This window comes from Athalia rosae, chromosome 4, assembly GCF_917208135.1.
Source record: "Athalia rosae chromosome 4, iyAthRosa1.1, whole genome shotgun sequence".
In the NCBI taxonomy this organism is placed as follows: domain Eukaryota; kingdom Metazoa; phylum Arthropoda; class Insecta; order Hymenoptera; family Athaliidae; genus Athalia; species Athalia rosae.
In genome coordinates this window covers 17,258,569-17,280,232 of record NC_064029.1, presented here as the reverse complement: position 1 = coordinate 17,280,232, position 21,664 = coordinate 17,258,569, and the positions used below count along the sequence as shown (strand labels likewise).

General features: G+C 42.0%; 2 protein-coding genes across 13 annotated transcripts in view; both read left to right on the top strand.

Moving 5' to 3' along the window:
- The first annotated feature begins 2,733 nt into the window (after positions 1–2,733).
- Positions 2,734–5,369, top strand: LOC105693767 (pinin). The gene is made up of 5 exons (XM_012413895.3): positions 2,734–3,227; positions 3,437–3,635; positions 3,753–3,926; positions 4,049–4,343; positions 4,482–5,369. The coding sequence occupies exons 1-5, from the start codon at positions 3,070–3,072 to the stop codon at positions 4,793–4,795; spliced, it is 1,140 nt and encodes a 379-aa protein (XP_012269318.1). The 5' UTR covers positions 2,734–3,069; the 3' UTR covers positions 4,796–5,369.
- Positions 5,370–5,517: 148 nt separating this feature from the next.
- LOC105693834 (paired box protein Pax-9-like) overlaps positions 5,518–21,664 on the top strand; it is a 51,048-nt gene continuing 34,901 nt past the window's right edge. For 5 of the 12 annotated variants that reach the window (XM_048654901.1, XM_048654899.1, XM_048654903.1 and 2 more), the window contains exons 1-4: positions 5,518–6,891; positions 18,092–18,733; positions 19,139–19,866; positions 20,521–20,762. In XM_048654901.1, coding sequence (XP_048510858.1) covers positions 6,864–6,891; positions 18,092–18,733; positions 19,139–19,743 — 1,275 coding nt within the window. In that variant the 5' untranslated portion in view covers positions 5,518–6,863 and the 3' untranslated portion in view covers positions 19,744–19,866; positions 20,521–20,762. Of the gene's footprint in view, positions 6,892–6,943; positions 8,992–18,091; positions 18,734–19,138; positions 19,867–20,520; positions 20,763–21,664 lie in introns of those variants that run through there. The other 7 variants (XM_048654902.1, XM_048654900.1, XM_048654906.1 and 4 more) reach the window with 5 other exon arrangements.

Sequence of the window (21,664 nt, the reverse complement as noted above, 5' to 3'; positions counted from 1 at the left end):
GATGTTATGCCCGCGGGGCACCAGTCGACTTTACGGTAATGTAGGTGACGGTGGTGTGCGTCGCCCCCGATGTACTATCTCTGCGTTCGTGCGACGACGTATATATACACGCACGTATATCACGTATGCGTAACGTTGGAGCCGTTCGCGAGGGGCAAAACCGGCGAGCACGCGACGTTTCGCTGGCAACGGTAGCCGCCCGCCGCCCCGCTGCGGTGTGCGGTCGGTACGGCTCGAGAAAATGAGAAAATAAAGTAAACCCACGAATCCGGCACCACGGATTTCGCATCACCCCTCGGGAGAGAGAGAGAGAGAGGTGAACGGGTGGAACCCTAGCCGCGCGATACCTCCTCTCAACTTGTCGCGTTTCAGCCAGCTTCTTCTCTTCTGGACTACCATAAGGTTCGAAGTCGCGGGTTGTACGGATACCTATCGGGTCCCTGTGTCCGCGCTAATAAAAAGACAAAGGGGAACGAGCTAAGTGAGAAAAACAAGAATCGTACCTCCCATCTGACTTAAAGACTAAGAGACAAGTGGAATCAAGACAGCTACATCATTACGACGTGCCACACATAGTCGATACCTACTTGGGACTTGGGCCACGTCTCGATGCTACGCAACTGAGAATACCCCCTTGCTTTTTCAATACTATCTTTACCCGGGTACCGAGCAGTGACTCTCATTTAATGGTTCGAATCGTACGACCCGCAACCCCTTCCGAATTTCTTTGTCCCTCACGACGGAGCAAACTCGCGATCCGAGACGTCGTTCCGATGCCCCGAATCCCTCGAGGACTTTTAATTAGGGCGAATTATTCTTTCCGCCCGACGCACAACGTGCACGCTGATAGGGCCGCGGTTCGAACCTTCGACCTTCGACGTTGCCAAGGTAGATTTCGATCGGTGCAACTCACCCCGTCGACAGAATTTTTCCACCGAGAGGAGTATATTTTTTTTTCTCTCCAAATGCCGCAGCAACGGCTACGCATAGAACGGCACGTAACGCGCTTTGTTGTTTCGAGTATCGTTGACCATCAATCTTGGCTCCGTCGTGTCTGTAGTAGAACATGATGCGAGGGCTTTTGCTCGAAACGTCGCGCGGATATGAAAAAATGAATTTGAGAAACACTGGGCATCTTGTGTTTACGATGGGATTTAAAGGAGCATCGTCTGTCTTCGTTGAGCGTATTTCTTGATTTTTCTCACTTTTATCGGTCTTATTGTATTTTTTACAACCGGCTTTTTTGCGTACATGCCGGGCGCCGGGCGCCAGCCCGCTCCGGGACGCGCCTTACTTCCTGCATATACAAAACTGAAGCAAGCCATTAACATTCTCCTTCGGTCGGTATAATGCCTCAGTTCACTTAACTTTACTTCGTTCTGTATCTCTCCCGTTCTACTTCGTCTCCTATTAACTAGCTGTTTTTACTTATCAGGCGGTTATTATTCTTATCTTAACTGATATTTTAATCAGAACTTGGTGTTTAGGTTTTGATTCTGACAATGAAATTTACGAACCATTTGTACAAACCTAGTACCGAGATTACTCTCGAAACTTAAGTCATTTCACGTTCATTTACTATTAGAAAAGTGGGATTCTCGATGTTGTGAAACTCGGCAAATTCCCCGAATCTTGTATCGCATGTGTAGTGTGCGCGTAATTTTGATTTAAATTGGCAAATATAAATTAATTATGTAACGCGCAACAAACGCGATAGTGAAAATCATATGTCGCATTCCTTATCCTATCGCCATTATTTAAATGCTTGACAATTTTATAGCAAAGTTCTTTATTACACCCATAAAATATTGCATACGTCCACCCGAAATTAATGACAATTCGTCTCGAAAATTGTATAACATGGGTCGTTTTTACCGAAAGTGACAAGCTGGTCGTCTCAGCTGACGTGTCATGTAGATTACAGCTATACATATACACTTGGGAATCCAGATTATACACACCTCGAATTGAAAGACGCAATCTACTTTCAGCTTTTAGACTGTATTTTAATTGAATAGTCGTAAAGATAATATGATGATGTTTTAGAAAAAAATAAAAACTACAGATCGACATAGTCAAGCTGATAGATTTTCAAAAAATTCCAGGGGAGGGTGGTATCGGAAATAAATTATCAGAACCCATTGAATTGGGTCCTAGCCATACCCTGATCTACCCTAGCTGCCAAGAATGTTTCATCGTGTAGGGTACACTTTAATTTTTTCGACGAATGAAAGCTAACAGATGCAAATAGATGAACCATAGCCACCATTATGTCATTAATTAACGACTATTCTTTCATTAATTATTAACTTCATACCTATGAGTTGAGTAATTTTCACTTTAAGTAAAACGTTTGCATTTTTAATCAATCGCAGTAGCTTTATAGAGAAGTTCGTTTGAAAAGCTATAATTGGGAAGGCTCAATAATTTTCTAACTTATGTTATCCAAATTCAAATACGTCCTGGGTGAGAAAATCTGTCGGATTTGGTTTCGTAGAAGACCCCTGACTTACCAGCAGGCTTTGAGAGATTTTGGTCCATTGTAGATGGAAGATGTTGACAGGGTTTGGTCGGTAAATTCAGCGCAATCGATAAGTACAGATACCATTATTAACGCCAAACCGGTTTTCGTTAGTTAGTTAATTCGACATCCAGATACGATTCAAATCATCGATGAAATTTTATAGTTTTATTGTTAGTCAGCCCTTAATTTAATATTATCTCTAAAACTTCTTTTTTCTTTCGGTGACCTGCTCAAATAGGTATTCGAAAACAATTTAAACAACCCCTAAATTGTTTAAATTGAAATGAAAGCTCGGTCGATAATATCGAAATTGTGCTCTAAGTCTAGGGAGTTTATAGTTGCTATGAGTTGACGATTGTCTTTATGACTCGCTACCATTTATTACAGTAGTGCAGGTATCTTGCATTTGTGAGTCAGTGGTTAATCGTTGAAGGGGACGAATTGTGCTTTGCAAATGGTAGACGTGTTGCTTTAAAACAACAATAATTTCGGCATTGAATAACTTGGTCTTAAGTTTGAAGTTTTGAGCAAATTTACGACCACAGATGCGGAAATTAGAGGCCAGGGAGTCTTGGGGAGCTGAGAGGCTTGAGGCTGAGTTAGAATCAGCCCGTGATAGCCTTCGAGGTCTTGATAGAAGTATTCAAAAAATTCTTGGACGAGACCCTCCCGATGGTGAAAATCCGCTTCAGCCAACGGCGAGGTACGTTTTCTCTACCAGAAATTAGATAAGAATCAAGAAAACTGATCAATCTGCTATCTCTACATAGTGCAGAGAAATAACTCTCATACAATTATTGGTACCCAAGTTGGTCGGCATTTCTTTAGGTTATTTCCGCCATGGCCGCTTTTTTGAAAGTTAGATTAGTAAACCGTTGAAACCAATCCACCCCTTTTATCCTCATACTTCAGAACGACTCAGAAACGCCCACTTCAAGAGGATCGTCGACGTACAGTCTTGGATTTTGCTGCTGTGCCCAATAATCTTGCTGTGGGTAAAAGGAGATGGGTAGCTCCAGCTGGAGAGCCTAAGACAGTCTTCAGTCGGCTAAGTGCTCGTATTCCATCAAATGCAGATGATAGTGCAGATGAGGATGATGGGACAGCCAAGGTGATTGCCTTATTATGGCCAGTCTATAGTCCACATTGGATTAAATTGTTAAAAATTGTGGATAATGGAGCGGTTCTACATTTATTTGCATTAAATCTTTTGCTTCCAAATATTTAGCCAGCTGTCTCCTCTCGAGTAATTGCAACTCCTCGCGAAATACCTTCCCGGCAGGAAGTTATTAGACGAGAAAGAGTTGATGAACGGAGTAGGCAAAGAAATAAACGAATGTTCGGTGCCCTCCTTGGTACTCTACAAAAATTCCGTCAAGAAGAAACTAAACTAAAAGCCAAGGTACTTCAATGGAATGCGCATGAGTATTCTCCATCCATCTCCCATATCGAATAATTATACATAAAGGATGGTCACAATGTATCTAGTTATGACAGTAGAGTTTCGTTCTTTTCATAAATCAGGAAGACAAAAAAGCGGAGGTAGAAGCTCGCGTAGAGGAAGCTGGGAGAAGGGAAAAAGAAGAATTGCGGCGTGAAAGACAACAGCTATTTCAGTCACGAAAGCGCCAACAGGCTGAAGTACGTAGTTTAGAAGCTAAGCTAGTGCGTAGCCGCCAGTTTCAGGAATGGCGTGCATCTCAATTACCACTTGCATCGTTTATTCGGACTCGCACTCAACCGGCAATATTCTATCTACCAAAGCGGAAACACCCTCGCACCGATTCACTTCTTGCAAGCTCGGCCAAGGAGCTTAATGGTATGCAATTCGCCGTTGATATCACATTTGGTAGCACTATCCCAGATTATAGAATTTTTTTTTCATCATTAAATTTGAACAATCCATCGGTAATTGAAGAAATTATTCACCTATACTGGTGTATTCTAATTACTCTAGACGAGGTGGAGAGAAGGGAAAAACTTCTGTTGGAAGAGTTGGAGCACATTGAATCACAAGCGGGTTTAGGGAAGCAACAGTCCATTGAAACTAATGTAGTATCGTCTGCGCAAGAAGAACCTCCAACACCTATGGAAGAGTGTGAAGAAAATCGCGATCCTAATCACAAAGTCGAAGACGTTCAAGAAGACGAAATCCAAGATCCAAGTTTACCTATCTTTGATACAGAAACGGTTGAAACAACTCCGTTAGAATCGAGCATGGTAGGTGAAACAGTGTTGGAAGAAATACTAGAGGATGCCAGTAATGGCTAGCAGTATTTTCAGCTTTCAGTGTAGGTTGTATATATCGACGTTGTGCATAGTGCCGGTGCCTGAGCGGTACAAAGAAGAGGGCTCATGAGTTGATACGTAAGAATAGTTACGTCTCGTTACTTGATACAAATGAACTGAAATTTGTTACACTTCGTAAATAAGATCAATTCGCCGTTGATGGAGTCGAATTGAAACGTCAAGCTATCTTTGAAACTGAGAACTAATATCTGAGTTGTGATATCCACCTATTACAATTCAATAGCTACAAACCCAGTCGAGAGGCAAAAAACGCAGTCGGCTTGGATTGCAGCTATGTCCCGGTTTTAAAACATTTTCATACACATTTTAGCATCAATTATAGTCTCCTTAGCCGTAAAAATATATCAAAATTCTTTGTAAAATAAGATTTTAACTGTATCACAGATGTCATCTTAAATATTCTCTGACTCCATTTCAGCAGTTTAAAGCCCAATATAATCTTCATACTATCAATAGCCCGTAAGTTTATACAACTAATGATATCTCGGGGAAAAATAATAATAATAATAAACACGATGCGATTTCGAACCACTGATTATGCGCAGATTCATCCTTTTGCTTTCCAAACTGCTTTTATTTTATCAATTCATCAATTCGTTGCAACGATTCGATTTTTTATCATTGCTAGTGTCAATGATATCATCCCCTAATAATACCTTATTAGTATTTTTCTATTCCCATGATAAGTGCATACCGAGTGCATTTCAAGCACTGTCAAATTTTTATTCACATATCCAGATAAAGCAGTATTAAACGTCCGACTTCCTTACCGTCCAAATCCAGTTAATTGTTGCTGTGATTTGCAGTTTCATCTTCCTTGATTAACCGTATGATGGAGCCACGATCTAGAGTACTGCTAGGCAAGATGAAACGTGGTGGCTGAACGGGCGTTTACCCCCGCAATTTCTACTGGGCTCTGTAACACTGAGCAATTTCAGAAAATTCACTTTCTCCGCCACGTTCCTTTTTTTCTGAGCAACTCGGAGCTTTGAACGATTCTCCGTTATTAGATGCAGCTCATTAATCGATCGATTGAAAATTTTCGTATACATGTTTTCAAAATCATCGTAGGAACTATATTCGGGTAATTCGAATGAACGAAAATTCTTCAACTATAGACACGCGTTATTGAATCACGTGGGATTCTGCAAATTCATTTTTAAACATGTGTCGGATTTCAGATTCTGCACACGGATGTGCTGACGGTCCTGAGTATTCGCACGGGCTATACGATAGCTCATGCGATAGCAAGTTGTACGTACTATTATACCTATACAGTACACGCTCCTGAAAGTTGGTCGCGAGCCATTAAGCCGCTACGCTATGCGAGCCATAAGAGTAACTCGCATATTTACTCAAGCATGCTTGTGCCCGGGTATATGTATATCTATGGAACATATATCCCAAGTTATGTGCTTGGTTACTTGAATGCTAATAGTACGTGCTAGGGATAGATCAGGACGTAGACAGATGAAGAGTGATCTGATGCGCCACCGCACGACAGAACAATTTTATTTTCAAACAATCGAAATACATTTTGTATCATTACCTCGACAAAAGAATTATTTGTTGCTGCAACTCGACGAAAATTCTATTCCTTGATTAACTTTTCATCGATTCTATACAGTAAAATTCCAGTTTGGTAGATCGATAATTATTCCGATGTTCATTCGTACGGATTGTGCAGCATAGTATAGATATTTCGAACATACTATGCACGGATGAATTCATGATTTTTTTAATGAAACAAATTTTATTCCGATGTGCAATGGATGCTATCGTTGCTCGATGATCGAACGGTAAAGTTAATCATGAGAATCGGTTCAATATTCTTCATGTATTGATGGAAGTATGTCCTTACAGGTACTTAAAAATTGCATATAACGTAGATCAGTCGGCAAGTTGATTCAATGAACGGCTGAGAGGCGGTGGTCGTGGTTTCAAATGAATTCGCGTGAAGTTGGCAGCTGTTATGAGGTGTGCATGAACCGAAAGCTCACCTGTGAGCTTTGGTGTTGCGGTACCATGCATGCATGATGTTCCTCATATTTTTGAGAGTAAGCAATCTTTTTTTTTTTCAATTCTTCTCAATGTAACACCTGTGCATACGTGTGCATTCTAACAATTGGTGGTTGAAATATATGCTGCGTTTACCTACTCGTTGCAGGCAACACAAATTTATCGTGACAATATGGCGCGTGCATAAGTTACACGGGTCGCTGCGGTAGCTTATAATACTAGCTCATTCGAGCTCGTGCTGGCGCTACGCGGGCACCACCGGATCGACCATAGTATGTTCGTACGAGTGCGGATGTTGCAGAAAAATACGTACGCGAAACCAAAATGAAAAGGACCCGTAGCAAGCAGGGCTTATACTACAGGGCGGCTCTTATATACTGGCCAGATGAAAACACGCATAAATTTAGAATCTGGGCTCCCAGCCAGATAATTCCCTGCTTCGCGAGGTGAAACGGCCTTTGCTCGTTTCATACCCAATATCCCGTAGGTATACATACTCATATAGGGATAATACCTACCTAGTCTTCGTACGTATGTTGTACACCTTCGCTATTGTGTATCGTATGTTGTGAGGTGTTACGATACATGGAACATATCGAAATTCACGAAGGGCTGAAGGTACATCTTCAATCGCTATTGGAATACACAAAAAGTAATGATTACTGTTACAATGTGATGCGAAGACTGAAAACCACAAGAGTGGAGTCTGGAGAGAAAAGATGTCTGCATGGATTCGAAGATGCAAGAAAAAGTGAGGAGAATCCGAACGTTATCACTCCACATTGACATTGACTTTGAATTTGGATTTCCAACCCCTGCCCTTCGCGGTATCAAGATAAAAAAAATCCGAAGATATTCGATACGCAATGTCAGTTCAGAAATGGAAAACTCCCTCCAAATTCTGCAAGTTCTCAACCCTCGACGAAGTGTACGATTTGATATCACATCTTGGAAAACGTTCCACGCAGCAGAAGACCCCTGGCTCACATCGGGCATCGTACAATTACACTGCAAGTATACGTTATATGATTGCCCTCATACACCAAACCTATTTACCTGGGTATATAGTCGCAGTTATTACATAGGAAAATCTGCACACGCGTCTCCTGTCGGCCGGAACGCAGTGAGACTCGGTTCGTTGTATGTACGTAAAAAACGAACGATGTGTGCCACTAAAGGGGTGATCAAAAAGAACGGTAAAAAGTCAGACCGCGAACAGTTATAGGTGCGCGCGTGAGCGGAAAGTGGGCGTAACCCCACGGTGCGTGGTGTCATCAATGGCCCGTAGCAGCCAGGCTCCTCCCATTTGGCCAGGCCACCCCCAACGAGTGGTTCGCATCGTCACGCAGGCGCACCAACCGTAACGTCGATGCACTCGCACACATCGATCCACCTACGCTTTCTTGTGGATCACCAACACGATTGCGTACACCGAGCCATAGCGAGCGGCCAAGAGACGGAAAGACTATAGTCAAAAGATCTCTTATTTCTGCTCTGGTAAATCTGTCGCCTCAGTCAGTGAGGCAGCGAAGGGCAAGCTGTGCACCAGTGACCGTGTCCATTTGTTTTTTTGACGTCTAATTTTTTTTTTTTTTTTATTTTATTTTCTTTTCACTTTCATTTTATTTTATTGCATCTCCTTGTTTTTTTTTTTAGTCCTCTAGTTTCACGTCTATTCAGTTCTGCTTTTTTGTTTGAATTTTTATTACCTTTCCGAATCTGGATCTAAACGGAATATGTTAACTGGCGCAGAGTGGGACGCGTTTATTGTTTTACGAAAGAGCGACAATTAGTGAATCAAGTGTTGTTTCAACGGTATTCATATTTTGGAACGATAAAACGAGATTATCCGTTTCGTCGCACACGCATCGTGTATGACTTCTACCCAGTTATCTTCGTGACACGTTTTTTGTGGATCGTTAAAAAAACACATATTCACGAAAAATATTCAAACTCGAATTCGACGATCTCCTCGAGGGACACCGCCAAACTACAGTCGGTCCTCGGTTCAATTTTACCGCTTCAACTGTAAACGGGAAAAATCTTAGAAAACACGAAAAAGCTCAATAGCTTCACTGTTGCATGTAGCCGACGGCTGTGCAAGGTGCTCAGCCCTCAGATGGATCAAGCGGTGCATGGTAAGTGCAACGAGAGCTGGCTAAATCTATGCAATGTATCGTCGTCCATGACTTTTACGTTTCATCGTGACCATCCGTTCGTTGTCACTTTTTATTATTCTCATTTTGGGTGGGTTGCAAATCGAATTGCAGGGAATGTCGAAACGAAAATAATACACAAAAGAAGGCGTGCAGGTGAATTTACACGCCTCGTTGTTCCACCAGTCGATGCAAATGCCGAGACAATCTTCGATCGTAATTTCATTAACCGCTGCAACATCGCGATAATTATGTATGTGCAAACACGTTGTTATACACGTAAAAGTTCATTGACACCGATCACACCATATAATTATTGATTACATTTATTTATAATTTCTGAATATGTGATAGCCGTATATCTTTTTTGTTTACTGGAGGTTATCTATACACCAGCTATTTTATGTCAGGACCGAGAATCGTTCAGGGTGATGCAGTGGAAAGGTCGAAATAGGTTCTATTACATTGTGGTCAAAAGTTAGCATTCGCACAAGTTTCATTTTCACATGCAAGGGTACATATTAATTTGTCTCGTATTTCGTACTTTCAAAAGGCGAAAAAGCCAACGAACTATCAACTCTGATTCGCAAATATATTTTGATAAGCGTAATAATTCGATATCCCATCAAGACAGAACGGAGTCGGAAATCAGAGCAGAATTTTACAGTTTTCATTGATTCGTACGTGTTCGGGTACTAAAATTCAAACAGCTGTGGATCCCGATCGATCTCTTCTTATGTTAGATTTTGAAAAGAGAAAAAAAAAAGGGAAGGACAAAGAGCGGTGCACAGTAGCAGTTTACTCGGTGGGATGACTACTTTTTGAGTCGAAGAGTTGACTTGGGACGGAGATTAGGGTTGGGTTGGACCAGGGTGAACTCGGAAGGGGTCGGGGGATCGCCGAGTACAGCAGAAGTAGTTTGCGGAGTTCAAAGTCTGCAGTCGGACACCAGTATAGTCCATGAAATAATAATACGGGGTATTCTTCGTCAACTGGACCGGTTTTTTCGTCCACAAAAACCATTTTTTCCACTTTCGTCGTAAAAAGTCGTGAGGTTTGCGATCCGTGAAAACCAGTTGAAAGAGTGGCGACCATACGAACGGTTCTTTATCGGTAAATTCTGAAATAATTATCACGAATTTTCGAGGCCGACTTATCGTCCTAGGAAAAGAACATACCGGCGTACGGTATGGAGAGTAGTTATAGATTCATTAGTGTTCAATTAGTACTGTTTGTTCCAAATAAATATTAAATACAGCTTTCAGAGGCGGTCCATCCTCAGTTGACAAAGGACACTCGGCAAACACTCGAGAATCAGTTCCGAAAATATATGTTAAGAGACCGACTTCTTGCGGGTTTCGAATTTCTCTATGTTCACCAATAACCAACCCCAACCTACCTCAATCTACTCCGCTATATACCGTATAGTATACACCTCATATACAACATCTTACAAAGCTCCTGTAGCCCCACATATGCGTATGCGGTATAAATAACATCGTACACACAGAGTCACCTGAGTATGATATAATTATCGATACATGGGCTATTTGATTCAAATTCTTATGCTTTTTATTTTACCAAAAAAAGGGCTACCGCGACACCCTTTGCTAAATTATATACCATCGTCTCAGGTAGAGCGAGGTATCGCATGACGTTGTATAGGCGCCGTCGTGGATTTATGGTGTCCCGATGTGCGCCCGGGTAACACAGCGGACTTTCGTCAAATTCCTTCCTATGGGATGTTCTTTCCGTTAAAAATATTTGCATAGATAGTTGAAAAAAAAAGACAGATAAAAAAACCCAGTTTTTAATATCCCCTATACGCAAGTGCAGATTATTTGTTTATAGATTACAGGCGATAATACTCAGTCGCAGGTAACACTCGTATGTGCCTGTAAATACACACCTATGTACCGGTAGTTGTACCTGTATTTATAGGTATACCGTATGTGCGAACCGAGGTGAAGAGTTAATCAAGCGGTCCGGTGAATCAATCATGGTCGATCGTACCTATTACGTGCGTGTGTCGGTGCGTCGGCATTCTCTACTCCTTCGCGTTCGCTCTCCATTTATATAGGTATTTTTTCTCTTTTTCCTTTCTTCATCTCTCTCTCTCTCGCTCTCGCTCTCTCTCGCTCTCTCTCCCTATACATCAGTTCCCAGTGCCATGGTCTTGTTTCCCATGCCCCTCTACCACTGGCTAAGTTTTACTCCTGCTGATCCGGACTGAGGGAATTTATACTCCGAATTGTGCGAGATGCAGGAATGATATTCGCGAGACAATCGCACCTACGTTACATCGATCGTAATTGTAACGGAACAGAAATTTGAAAAAAAATCATTTCGATCCTCGTTATGTTGCAGATGCACTCGATTAAACGCGATATAAAAATGACGATTTTTGATTATTTATACGGTGACCACTTCGAGGGTGATATGATTCAACGCGAAGGGGTAAAAAGTCGATTGATTAATTACGCGAGAATGAGCAGGAAACAAAATGACAGTAACAATTTAAAAATATTAACGATGACGATGATAACATAACGGCGGTGGCAGAGTAACAATAATTCACAATACTAATCATAAAAATAATAATAAACATATAATACCCATGAAGAGAATTGCGGGCTGGTGATTTTATTAGCGTTGCGCGAACCCCTTCGGGACTCCATATACAATTCAGAGGTTACCCGACGCCTGTATTATATATTATAGGTATACAAGTGTGCAAGATATATAATATTTACGTATGTGTACACCTGTATGTACAGGTAGAGTTATACACCTCGTAGTTTCGTCGCTCGCGCTACGTGCGTTTTGTTGGTCATTTTTCATACGTATACCTCAGATGTATCCCGCGAAGCGCCTTTTCGTCGCGTCCGCAAATTTTTTACCTCCGAGATATTATTTTCTTCTTATTCGATAGCACGTCGCGTTTATGAGACGGCTGCTGTAAAAAATCTAAGGGCGGATCGTTTCAACTATTTTTTTACACGCAACTGCGACCGAGGTATAAGGACACCCCGTATATATACGTTTCTGACGTATATTGTGTATAAAAGTCGACTACCGTGCGGCGTTTACTTGGAGACTCCCGAGCTTGCAACGGAAGAATTTTTTAATCGTCACGGTTTAATGAACACGTACGACAACCCCGTATAGGTATACATGTTCCCACAATCGATCCCGATACGTATTTTATATATATATATATACATATATATATAGGTATGTAAGTGGATTTGCAAGATTTATATTTGTGTTTATATTTATATTCCCTTTCTTTTATTTGCTCAGTTCGCAGCTTATGCGACAACAAGATTTAAAGCCTCCTCGACAGATTCGATTATCGACTTTACATAAGATAATTATTATACGCTCCCCTTGGAAGTATATATATAGGGTACCTAATTATAGCTAAAATATAATACAACGCCGTTTTATATATATATATATTCTTGCATAATATAATATCTATATATGTCAATCAATCAATCAATCAATCAATCGGTCAATCAGTCAATCGATCAATCAATCAATCGAAGACAAACAACCAACTAAAATAAAATTTGTATCAAAATATTCATCGCGTGGTATTATATAATTTTTATCTTGCAATTATACCGATACACATATCGTGTTGACAGATTATAGATCTCTGTTATAGCGATATTTTGTCGCGTTTAATTTTGATAAAAAAAATTTTCGAAGAGAAACGAAGAGCGGATGCAGGATTTTCTCAGAGGTTTTCAACGTTGATTCTTGGACGGATGCCCTATATAATATATCATTTCGTTTGAAAATTCAGTGGGATTTAATTACGCGGAGGGTTTCGGATTTCAAAAACACCGGTAATGAAACGCGGGTTGAAAGTTCAGATTTTATGGTCCCCATTACATGGAAAATCGTGGAAGAAAAAAATCCGTTTGAAAGGAGAAAAACGAGGAGAACATTTCATGCTCTCCGTATATCGACTCATATCGACGCTATAATTCGCGTACGTTAAAAATTTCGAACCCTTCCGAATGAGCTTTTGAAATCCAGATAACAATCGAGCGAAACGAAGTCATTTGTAGACGTGTAAAACTGTAAAAATAAATAAGGTGATCCAATTTCGACGACAGGGTGAAAAATGCATAATCGGAAGATGGATAATAAATTGCTTTTTTGTCCTTCTTCATTTTCTTCGAAAATATATATCTCTCGTGTCCTTTGAACCGCAGGTCTTTGAGCGAGTTGTTTTACGGTTAAATATATGTGTGTACATATATAAAGGAAAGAAAAGAGGCGATCCGCATCCGAGTTATACAGCGGTGGCTCGGAGCAAAGTGGAGAGGAAAGATGAGGAGAGAGAGAGAGCGAGAGAGAGAGAGAGAGAGAAAATAAAAGGAAACGAATAAAATGAAATGAAATAAAATAAGAAGCGATCTTGTTCCGTCCTCCGCTCCCCCTGCACGAGCTTAAATATAAAGCTACCGCAGCACGCGGCGTTCGCATGCGTGTATGCGAAGAGGATCGGTGTACAGGCGGCATACTGGTGAAACTGACATCCATCACGCGTCTGGTCCCGCCTCCTCGAACCTTCGAAAACCCCATGGAACCTCCCCCCGTGCCTCTCGGTACTCGAGGAAAATCTCGCACCACCCTGTACGCGTTTCGTGCTCTTCCTTCCTCTCGTTGCACTGGACTGACTCTTCTCGAGGCGAACGGGGCGAATAGTCACCGCCGCAAGACACCTCCGTCGCTACCCGCGTACGTCGGCTCTTCTTCGCGTGTAACCGAACGTGGAACCAACGTAACTCACGTACGAAGTTCCTTCGACTACCGGTAGCGCGTCTCACGTCTGCTCCGTAGCGGCGTGTTGCCCGTTCCCTTAAAACACATGTACTACACGCGTGTAAACTGACTACATGTGTCGGTCCCTTTGATCTCGACCATTCATCACTCCTTGCGGGAGAAAAATAATAAAAATCTACGAATATGAAAAACGAAAAATCTCCGGATGATATTACATGTGAATGCTGCTGCCTCCGCGGTACACTTGTACGCGTTTTACGCACTCGCGCCCCCGCGAACCTCCACCCCTACAGCCGAGACTGGCGTTCATTTTGTACGTTGGATACTTCGAGGGTCGGGCGATGATTGAATTTATTCTCCTCCTTCTACGTTCGTCGCAAAGATTCGGGTACTCAAAAATATAAGGAGCAGTCGTGTATAACCATACCTGAGGTGCGCATTGGTTGGTACGTTGACTCCGGTGAGCACTAGATTGCGGAAACACATCTTCTTTTTCAGAAAATAATTACTTGGCATGCGGATCGAGTGTGTATATAGTCGTGCCGTAGTTTTCAGCCTGCGACAATCGTGCAGTTATGTATGTTTATAAATATATATAATTGCTGTGATGAGCAATATTTGTAACGGACAGTTGACGCGACAACCTGCCCCGGCATGAACTCTAATAATAACGACCCAACCCCAATTTAACCGATATCATCGCCCGGTCTCTGCCCTAAAACGATTTCTGAATTTCGTTGCATATTCACTTTTGAATGTAATAAAATACGTGCAATTGCGATCTTCGTATAACGGCGAAGAATCTACGTCGATCAGCCGCGGCTAAGAGGAAAGAGATTTGGCGAAAAAAAGTAATGGCGATGAAATGAGGAGTAAACGGGGTACCCGTACACAGAGAAAGACGGAAAAAGAGAAACGAATATATCGCCGTACTATATAACTCCTACGGTATAAAACCGCGGCAAAAACGCGTCTCCGTCGGCGTTGAAACTCTTCCGAGAACTCGCGAGATATTGCAGACTATATTTTCTCCTTCGCTCTCCATGTAGTACATACGTCGTTCGCATTCGTTGTACGGTGCCTCGTTCAAAAAATAAGATGGTAAGAGAAACCGGGGTAAAAAAGAAGCGGGGGGGAAAAACAAAAACAAAAAAAAAAAGGAAAAATCAAAATCTTACGCAGGAAAGCTCGAGGTTCGAATATAGCCACAGGAGCTGCAGGTTATTGATGGCCGGGGAAAAAAAAAAACGCCGCTTCAACCGCAGCGCTGCTCCTGCGGCAGAAACGCATGCGTTGGCTAATAAACTGTACGTGTAACGTACAGCGGGTAAATTAACGGTCATGGGACGGTTGACTCTTGAAATTTTTCGCTGCAGATGCCGAATTTATCAAACAATTTGTTGGGCGTTGCTACTGTATAGCTCCGATTTTTCGAGTATACGTAATAAAGTTAACGCGCGCTTGACAAATCTCTCTAATAAAATTTCAACGCTTTTTCTTGCCCCCCCGATTCACGCGACGTTCTTAATCTGTATTGTGAAAATACGAGGATTATAGGCAGAAATTTATGGACAAATACGTGGATATTAATTCGTACGAATAGCTAGGGTTGAAAAAATGTTGCACCGTGTACTGTATGTAATTCAAATCTCGTACCGTATGAACTCTTGTAGAATGTTCTTGTTAAGTAGAGACGTATATATATATATATATATACGCGTGTAACCGAGAAATTGTTGACGAATGAGTTTCCCACCTCCAGGTTAATTTTCTCATGTACGGCTAATTGAATGCCAAAGGCGTGCAGAATATTCCGCGAAATGGACTTGAGCTCGGGCCAATTTTAAACTATATAACATGCTCTTCTCACGGGCCACTCGTGAATCGCATCAGTGGTACAAATTCATAACATAACTTATACCGAAGAATTTTCGCGGCACCCATTAAATAAGTGGAAAGGAACTTCGGCTCGATACCGATGGAATACCGTGAGGAATACCCAGATATTCATTCGCGTACATCGATCATGGATTGCCAAAAAATTCTGCTCAACTATTTATCGTCTGTATTAAAGATTAATTTTCTCGCGTTATCCGCAATCGTAATCACGCCCGCGAAATACATTTTATCATTTTAGTCGAATTAATTGGACACGCCGATCTAACGCAGACGGAGAACAAAAATATATATATATATATATATATATATATATATATATATATATACACGCAATATTTTTGTACATGTTTTGACAACTGTATTGCTCGGAAATTTGTTAGGCTTACGTACGTGAAAATTGGGGAGCATAAAGTGATTGACATCTCAGGAAATGAGGTAAGTGTATTAAAACACTGTGCGAACGTCGTCGGTACATGTATAACATGGCCCTTCTTCTATTCGTCTTCTTTAGAGTCAGGGCGGTGAAAAAGAAAGTAAGAAAAAAAACAACAAAAAAAAAAAAAAGACGAAGCGAAAAGTAAAAAAAAAAAAGTAACTAATTAGGCACATTTCTCCTTTACAATTAGTGGAGCCGGTTACTTTTTGTCCCAACAGGCAAGTCTTCGAGTTATAGGATCCCAGTTGTTTCTTCAAAGCGTAACGCGCACCGCGCCGGTTATACACCAAAATAGTATAGACTCTTGTTCCCGCTTCTGTTCTCGCTATGAATTTCTCGAGTTGAAGAAATCCGAAGATAACCCCCAGCTATACGGGCCCGACTGTATAATCTACGGGAAACTTGTAACCCGCGCCGAAACCAAACGCATCGATAAAACATCCAGTTTCTTTTCAATTAGTTCGTCACACAAAAGTACAATTTTGTATGACAAGGGTCGATCGCTTCGTTTTGGGATTCTACTTATATCGGAGTGTTTGATAATTCCGGTTTTTTTTTTAATATAACGTCAGTTAGAGCGACGTAATAAACGAATAGTTAACTATTCGTGTTCTTAGTTTTCGAAAAATCAGACAAACTTGGTCGACACGGTCAAAGTTTAAAGATAGCCTCTGACCCTTACTTCGGCGGATACGAGAGCTGCAGACTGCATATGTGTAATAGATCTACTCGGAGGAACTGTAGCAATAGGGTCGACGATGTTGTACAACTATGCGGCTAAAGTTCACCCCAATAGTCCCATCTGATCTAGGAGGCCGGAATGCAACGTTGGGGGCAATCGGTAGGGCAAGGAGTTCGCTAATTAAGGGTTACTTAGGGCAGACTGTTAAACTCAAGTGTTAACCCTGCACCGCGCCCGTTGGAAGCTGCCACTCGAACTCTGCGTATGCATCTCATTAGAGGCTCAGAGCTGACGATTACACTCACTTACTTTTATTTCCAACTCTTGTCGCTCCGGTGGAGAAATTCGAAGGGGGGAAATGAATGAGCGACTATTCAGGCGCGTGCCCGCTATGAGGTGTACGCTTTCTCAAGATGTTCGAATTTTCGCCCTTTTGCATTACGAAGGAAATAATGCCGTTACCATATTTTCACACCGAATCGGGATAAAGAGGAAGCAGACAGAGCGCCGATTTTTATTTTCAATTAAATTGAGAATCGATCAATGTCAGACGATACAACGACGTAGATCCTTGGTCTATACTGGCGGATCATTTAATTCGAGTCCGCGAAATACCGAGTAAGAGTTTGTTTTCTTGTTGGTCGTTTTCCAAAACGAGATCACCGTGGAACGGTTGTCACAGTGTAGATACTTAATTATCCTCCGGATTGCCCACAGCCGCCTGCACCGCGTGCCTAGCTTTTCGTTTGAAAATAAAATAATTTCTAGAGCTAGTTTCATGCAGACATGCGATCGCCTGCAGCATTTATGTTATATCTGGACCACAATTGGCCGCTGCTTCACCCTCCTCACTATTGTTATACCATCCGCGAATCCGACCTCCCCGCGATCAGCTACTCGACGAAGATTTTTGAGTTGAAAATGAAATGTAATTTCGAAAATTGGAATGCAGTCGAATGAAATTTTTGAATCAATTCAGCTTGTACTGGAAATCAAAAGTTTCTTTCGAATTTCAATCCGCCCTGGTATACGGCGAACTCTACGGTAAACCGACGAAATCACATTCCAAAGAATATAGCGACATGTACAGTACGAGGATTTAATAGATAATCAACTTTTACATCCTACTTATGCACCGTATATACCTTGTACACCTACCCAAAATCACTAGAAATCCAAATATATGTTACGATTTATCTGTCTCAGATCGCTGTTGAATATTCGCGGTATTTTCATGTCTTGTGATTTTCCTTTGGCTTCAGAAACCAGCAGCGGAGGAGTTGGGATAGGAGGAACGGCGCAGCAGCAGCAGCAATACGGCGAGGTGAATCAATTGGGTGGGGTGTTCGTTAACGGAAGACCGTTGCCTAACGCGGTAAGACTGAGGATCGTCGAATTGGCGCAGTTGGGTATAAGGCCGTGCGACATATCGCGACAGCTTCGCGTCAGCCATGGCTGCGTGAGTAAAATTCTGGCCCGTTATCACGAGACGGGGAGTATCCTTCCGGGTGCGATAGGAGGAAGTAAACCGCGAGTAACGACGCCCAAGGTTGTGCAGTACATAAAGCAGCTGAAATTGAAAGACCCGGGAATATTCGCTTGGGAGATAAGGGACCGTTTGTTGTCCGATGGGGTATGCGACAAGTACAACGTACCCTCGGTCTCGAGCATCTCGAGGATTCTTAGGAACAAAGTCGGGGCCGCGACGTCGGCGGCGATTCGCCACCACCCTCATCACCCGCACCACACGCACCACGCGCATCATCCGGCACACCATCACCATCATCATCACCACCTTTACGCGGCGGCAGCCGCGGCCGGGGCAGCACTCTGCCCCGTACCTTATCCGACTACTCCGTACCACAGCGCGCCTTCGCCGGCGACTCACCACCACCATCATCAAGGTGAGTTGGGATTCGGCGTGGTGGTTTTTGTTTGAAAAGATATCGACATGTTAGCTTTCGAGGTGTTCCAAAGCTTCCATTAACCACCTCCGTTCACTCTAAACCACTCGGTGACTCCCGATGATTTCCGTTAACTCGTCAAAGCGATTTCACGAGCAACCTTCGCGAATGATTTTTTTACCATGCATATTTTCGTAGCGGGACACGGATTCCGTTGAATCGGTTCTCCGTTGTCGGATGCTCGCTTTTCTCCAGACCTCTCCTCGTTCCCTCTTCGTACGACGACTGTTATTCCCGAATTCCATCCTAACTTTGACCGACACTAGCGATGCAAGTCGTAGTGACTCTAGCGTGTCTTACACAGATCGGGGAAGTAAATTACAATTCAGTTCCGATGCGTTCCAGTGGGCTTGACGACGCCCCCGTCGTCGAGCAAGGTGCCCTCGTCGCCCCCAACCCCGACCCCAGGGAGTGGTCAACGCGAACAAGCTAACACCGCTTTGCAGTGGCCGAGTCCGCACACGGTACATGATATACTGGCAAGCAGCGTTCCCACGATTCCTAATTCTTCAGCATCCTCATTTTCTTCTTCCTTATGTGCCATGATTAACAACAATATCAACAACAACGCTGCAACTCCGAACGACAACAACGGTAGCAACGCTGCTCCCAGCAGCAACAACAACAACCACAACCACAGCAACAATAACGGCAGCGGTACCGCCAACACCGACAGGAACCATCAACATCATCATACCAACAACAACAACAACAGCAATCACAACAACAACAACAACAACAACAACGATAATCATTCGGTTTCGAGTAGCTACCACACGCACTCGTTGCATCCACACCAGCATCATCATCATCATCACCAGCAGTATTACGCCTCGACCCTTTACCGTCATCACCACCATCATCATCCTGGAGCTGCAACGTCCGCTGGATTACAGGTAGTGATGATGCAGACGTCTAATGCCAATCAACCGGCTAGCCCTTGCAATTGATTTATACGAAATAGGGTAGGGGGAGTTAGTCATCCACAACCTGCAATGGTTAAATTCCTCTGCGAGGACTACTATAGCTTCAGTCCTATGGAGACGCTGGATCTCCCCATCACGTGTAAGGAGGTAATTGTATTTTCTACGAATATATCAATAGCGGGATACGTTTGGATTTTTCGGTAATACGACGTGTAATGCATGGAGAGACCGATTTAATAACGATTACTATTGCAATCTAGTATTCCGGGTGCGATTTTCGAGGAATCTTCTCCAATTTACAATAAACTGTTACATTCTAAGTTAGCAACCTTATTTACGGACTGCACGTTATCATATCTGTTCTTCCTCTCAATCATTCCTGTTCTGATACGTCATTATATTCGTGGACTACGTATGAAAATATTTTCACGAGCTTCGCCGCAGAGAATTTTTCATAACACCAGCGACGAATAATATTTTATATCAATTTCACGCGATTTATTCCGCAATATTTTCTTACATCCAAACGAATTTTTGATCCGTCAACCGACGTCACTCGCGCCGTTCGAGAATCATCGAATACTGCAACGCCAAAATCCATTTGTCTGTCGTTGATTTGCAGTAAATTGATTACGGATCTTAACTATTATAGTATTACAGCAAAACGGTCTCTCCATGTTTACATTTGGCTTCGCCGTATGCGTTGTGTGTATATTGTAGATGAATTCGTCATGTCGTGTACAACAGAATTCTATACAAATAAGAAACTAAGGTTCTACGCATTATATATTGCCCTTGTAGGTTGTCGACATACGATGAACTTTAACCGATGTTTATATCAATGCGAACGGTATTTGTAACCATGTGAATTCAGGTATTTAAGTTTGGTTCGACGGCAGGACGCGATTATCAAATCCACAGACCATCTTCATATTCTACGCGGTGCTCTGACCGAACGGTCGCGTATCAAATTGGTGGTAAATACTTTCACCAGTCGGAGGAAGAATTGAGGTTGAACGAAGCGCAATTCATCATATTTCAGAGTGAGTATATAATATCTGCAATCTGAAGATGATTTCTCCGCGATTATTTTCAACCGCAATTCACCCAATTATCTATTTTTCCATTGCTCGTTGGAAAGAATAAATGTTTCCATTATTCGTTCGGTTCGACGTGGATTTTCTTATTGAAATTCTATTCGTCTTTCTTTTTTACGCTGCACCCTGCTATAGATATGTGTTCACAGTATAAAGGACACACGTTTTATATCTAAACTGTATACCGATATATACCCCCTACTGTACATGTCGTTACAACAATTCGATTGCAATACATTGGAATCCAGTCTAGTGATAATTATTTTTTCGAAATAAAAATATCTATATATTATTGGGCGGGTGGAAAAAACGTTCGATTGCAGTAATATATGCGCGCGAATACATCATGTATACTCGATGAAGTATATAGGTATGTCGTATACACGATGCAGTACGTTATATAGATGACAATTATGCGGATGACGTCGGGACTATGGTAATTTCTAATTATCATTAATATCAATAATCTTATAATTATTATTACTACTATTGTTATTATTTATTGATTTTGCAAAACGGTGATGCGACGTAGTCACGATTGATCGAGGCTCTTGAATGATAGGTACGTGGCGTGCGTACCTAAATACAAATTTCATTGCGACGAAGCGATTTTCGAATTTTATTGGTTGGTTCATTTTTTTTTTTTCCTTTTTTTGCACTCTAATATTCACTGCACCTATGGCGAGTTCAATGTCATGACAAGTTCAGATGGAACCCATGTTCGGGTTTTAGTTATCTTCAGAAGAGAATGATGGTAAAAAATAGCGTTTTAGATTTTAGCCAGGTAATTGAATACCTTGATTTCTCTCAGTTTTGTTTTTTACTTATTTCATTGATCTCGCTAGGTA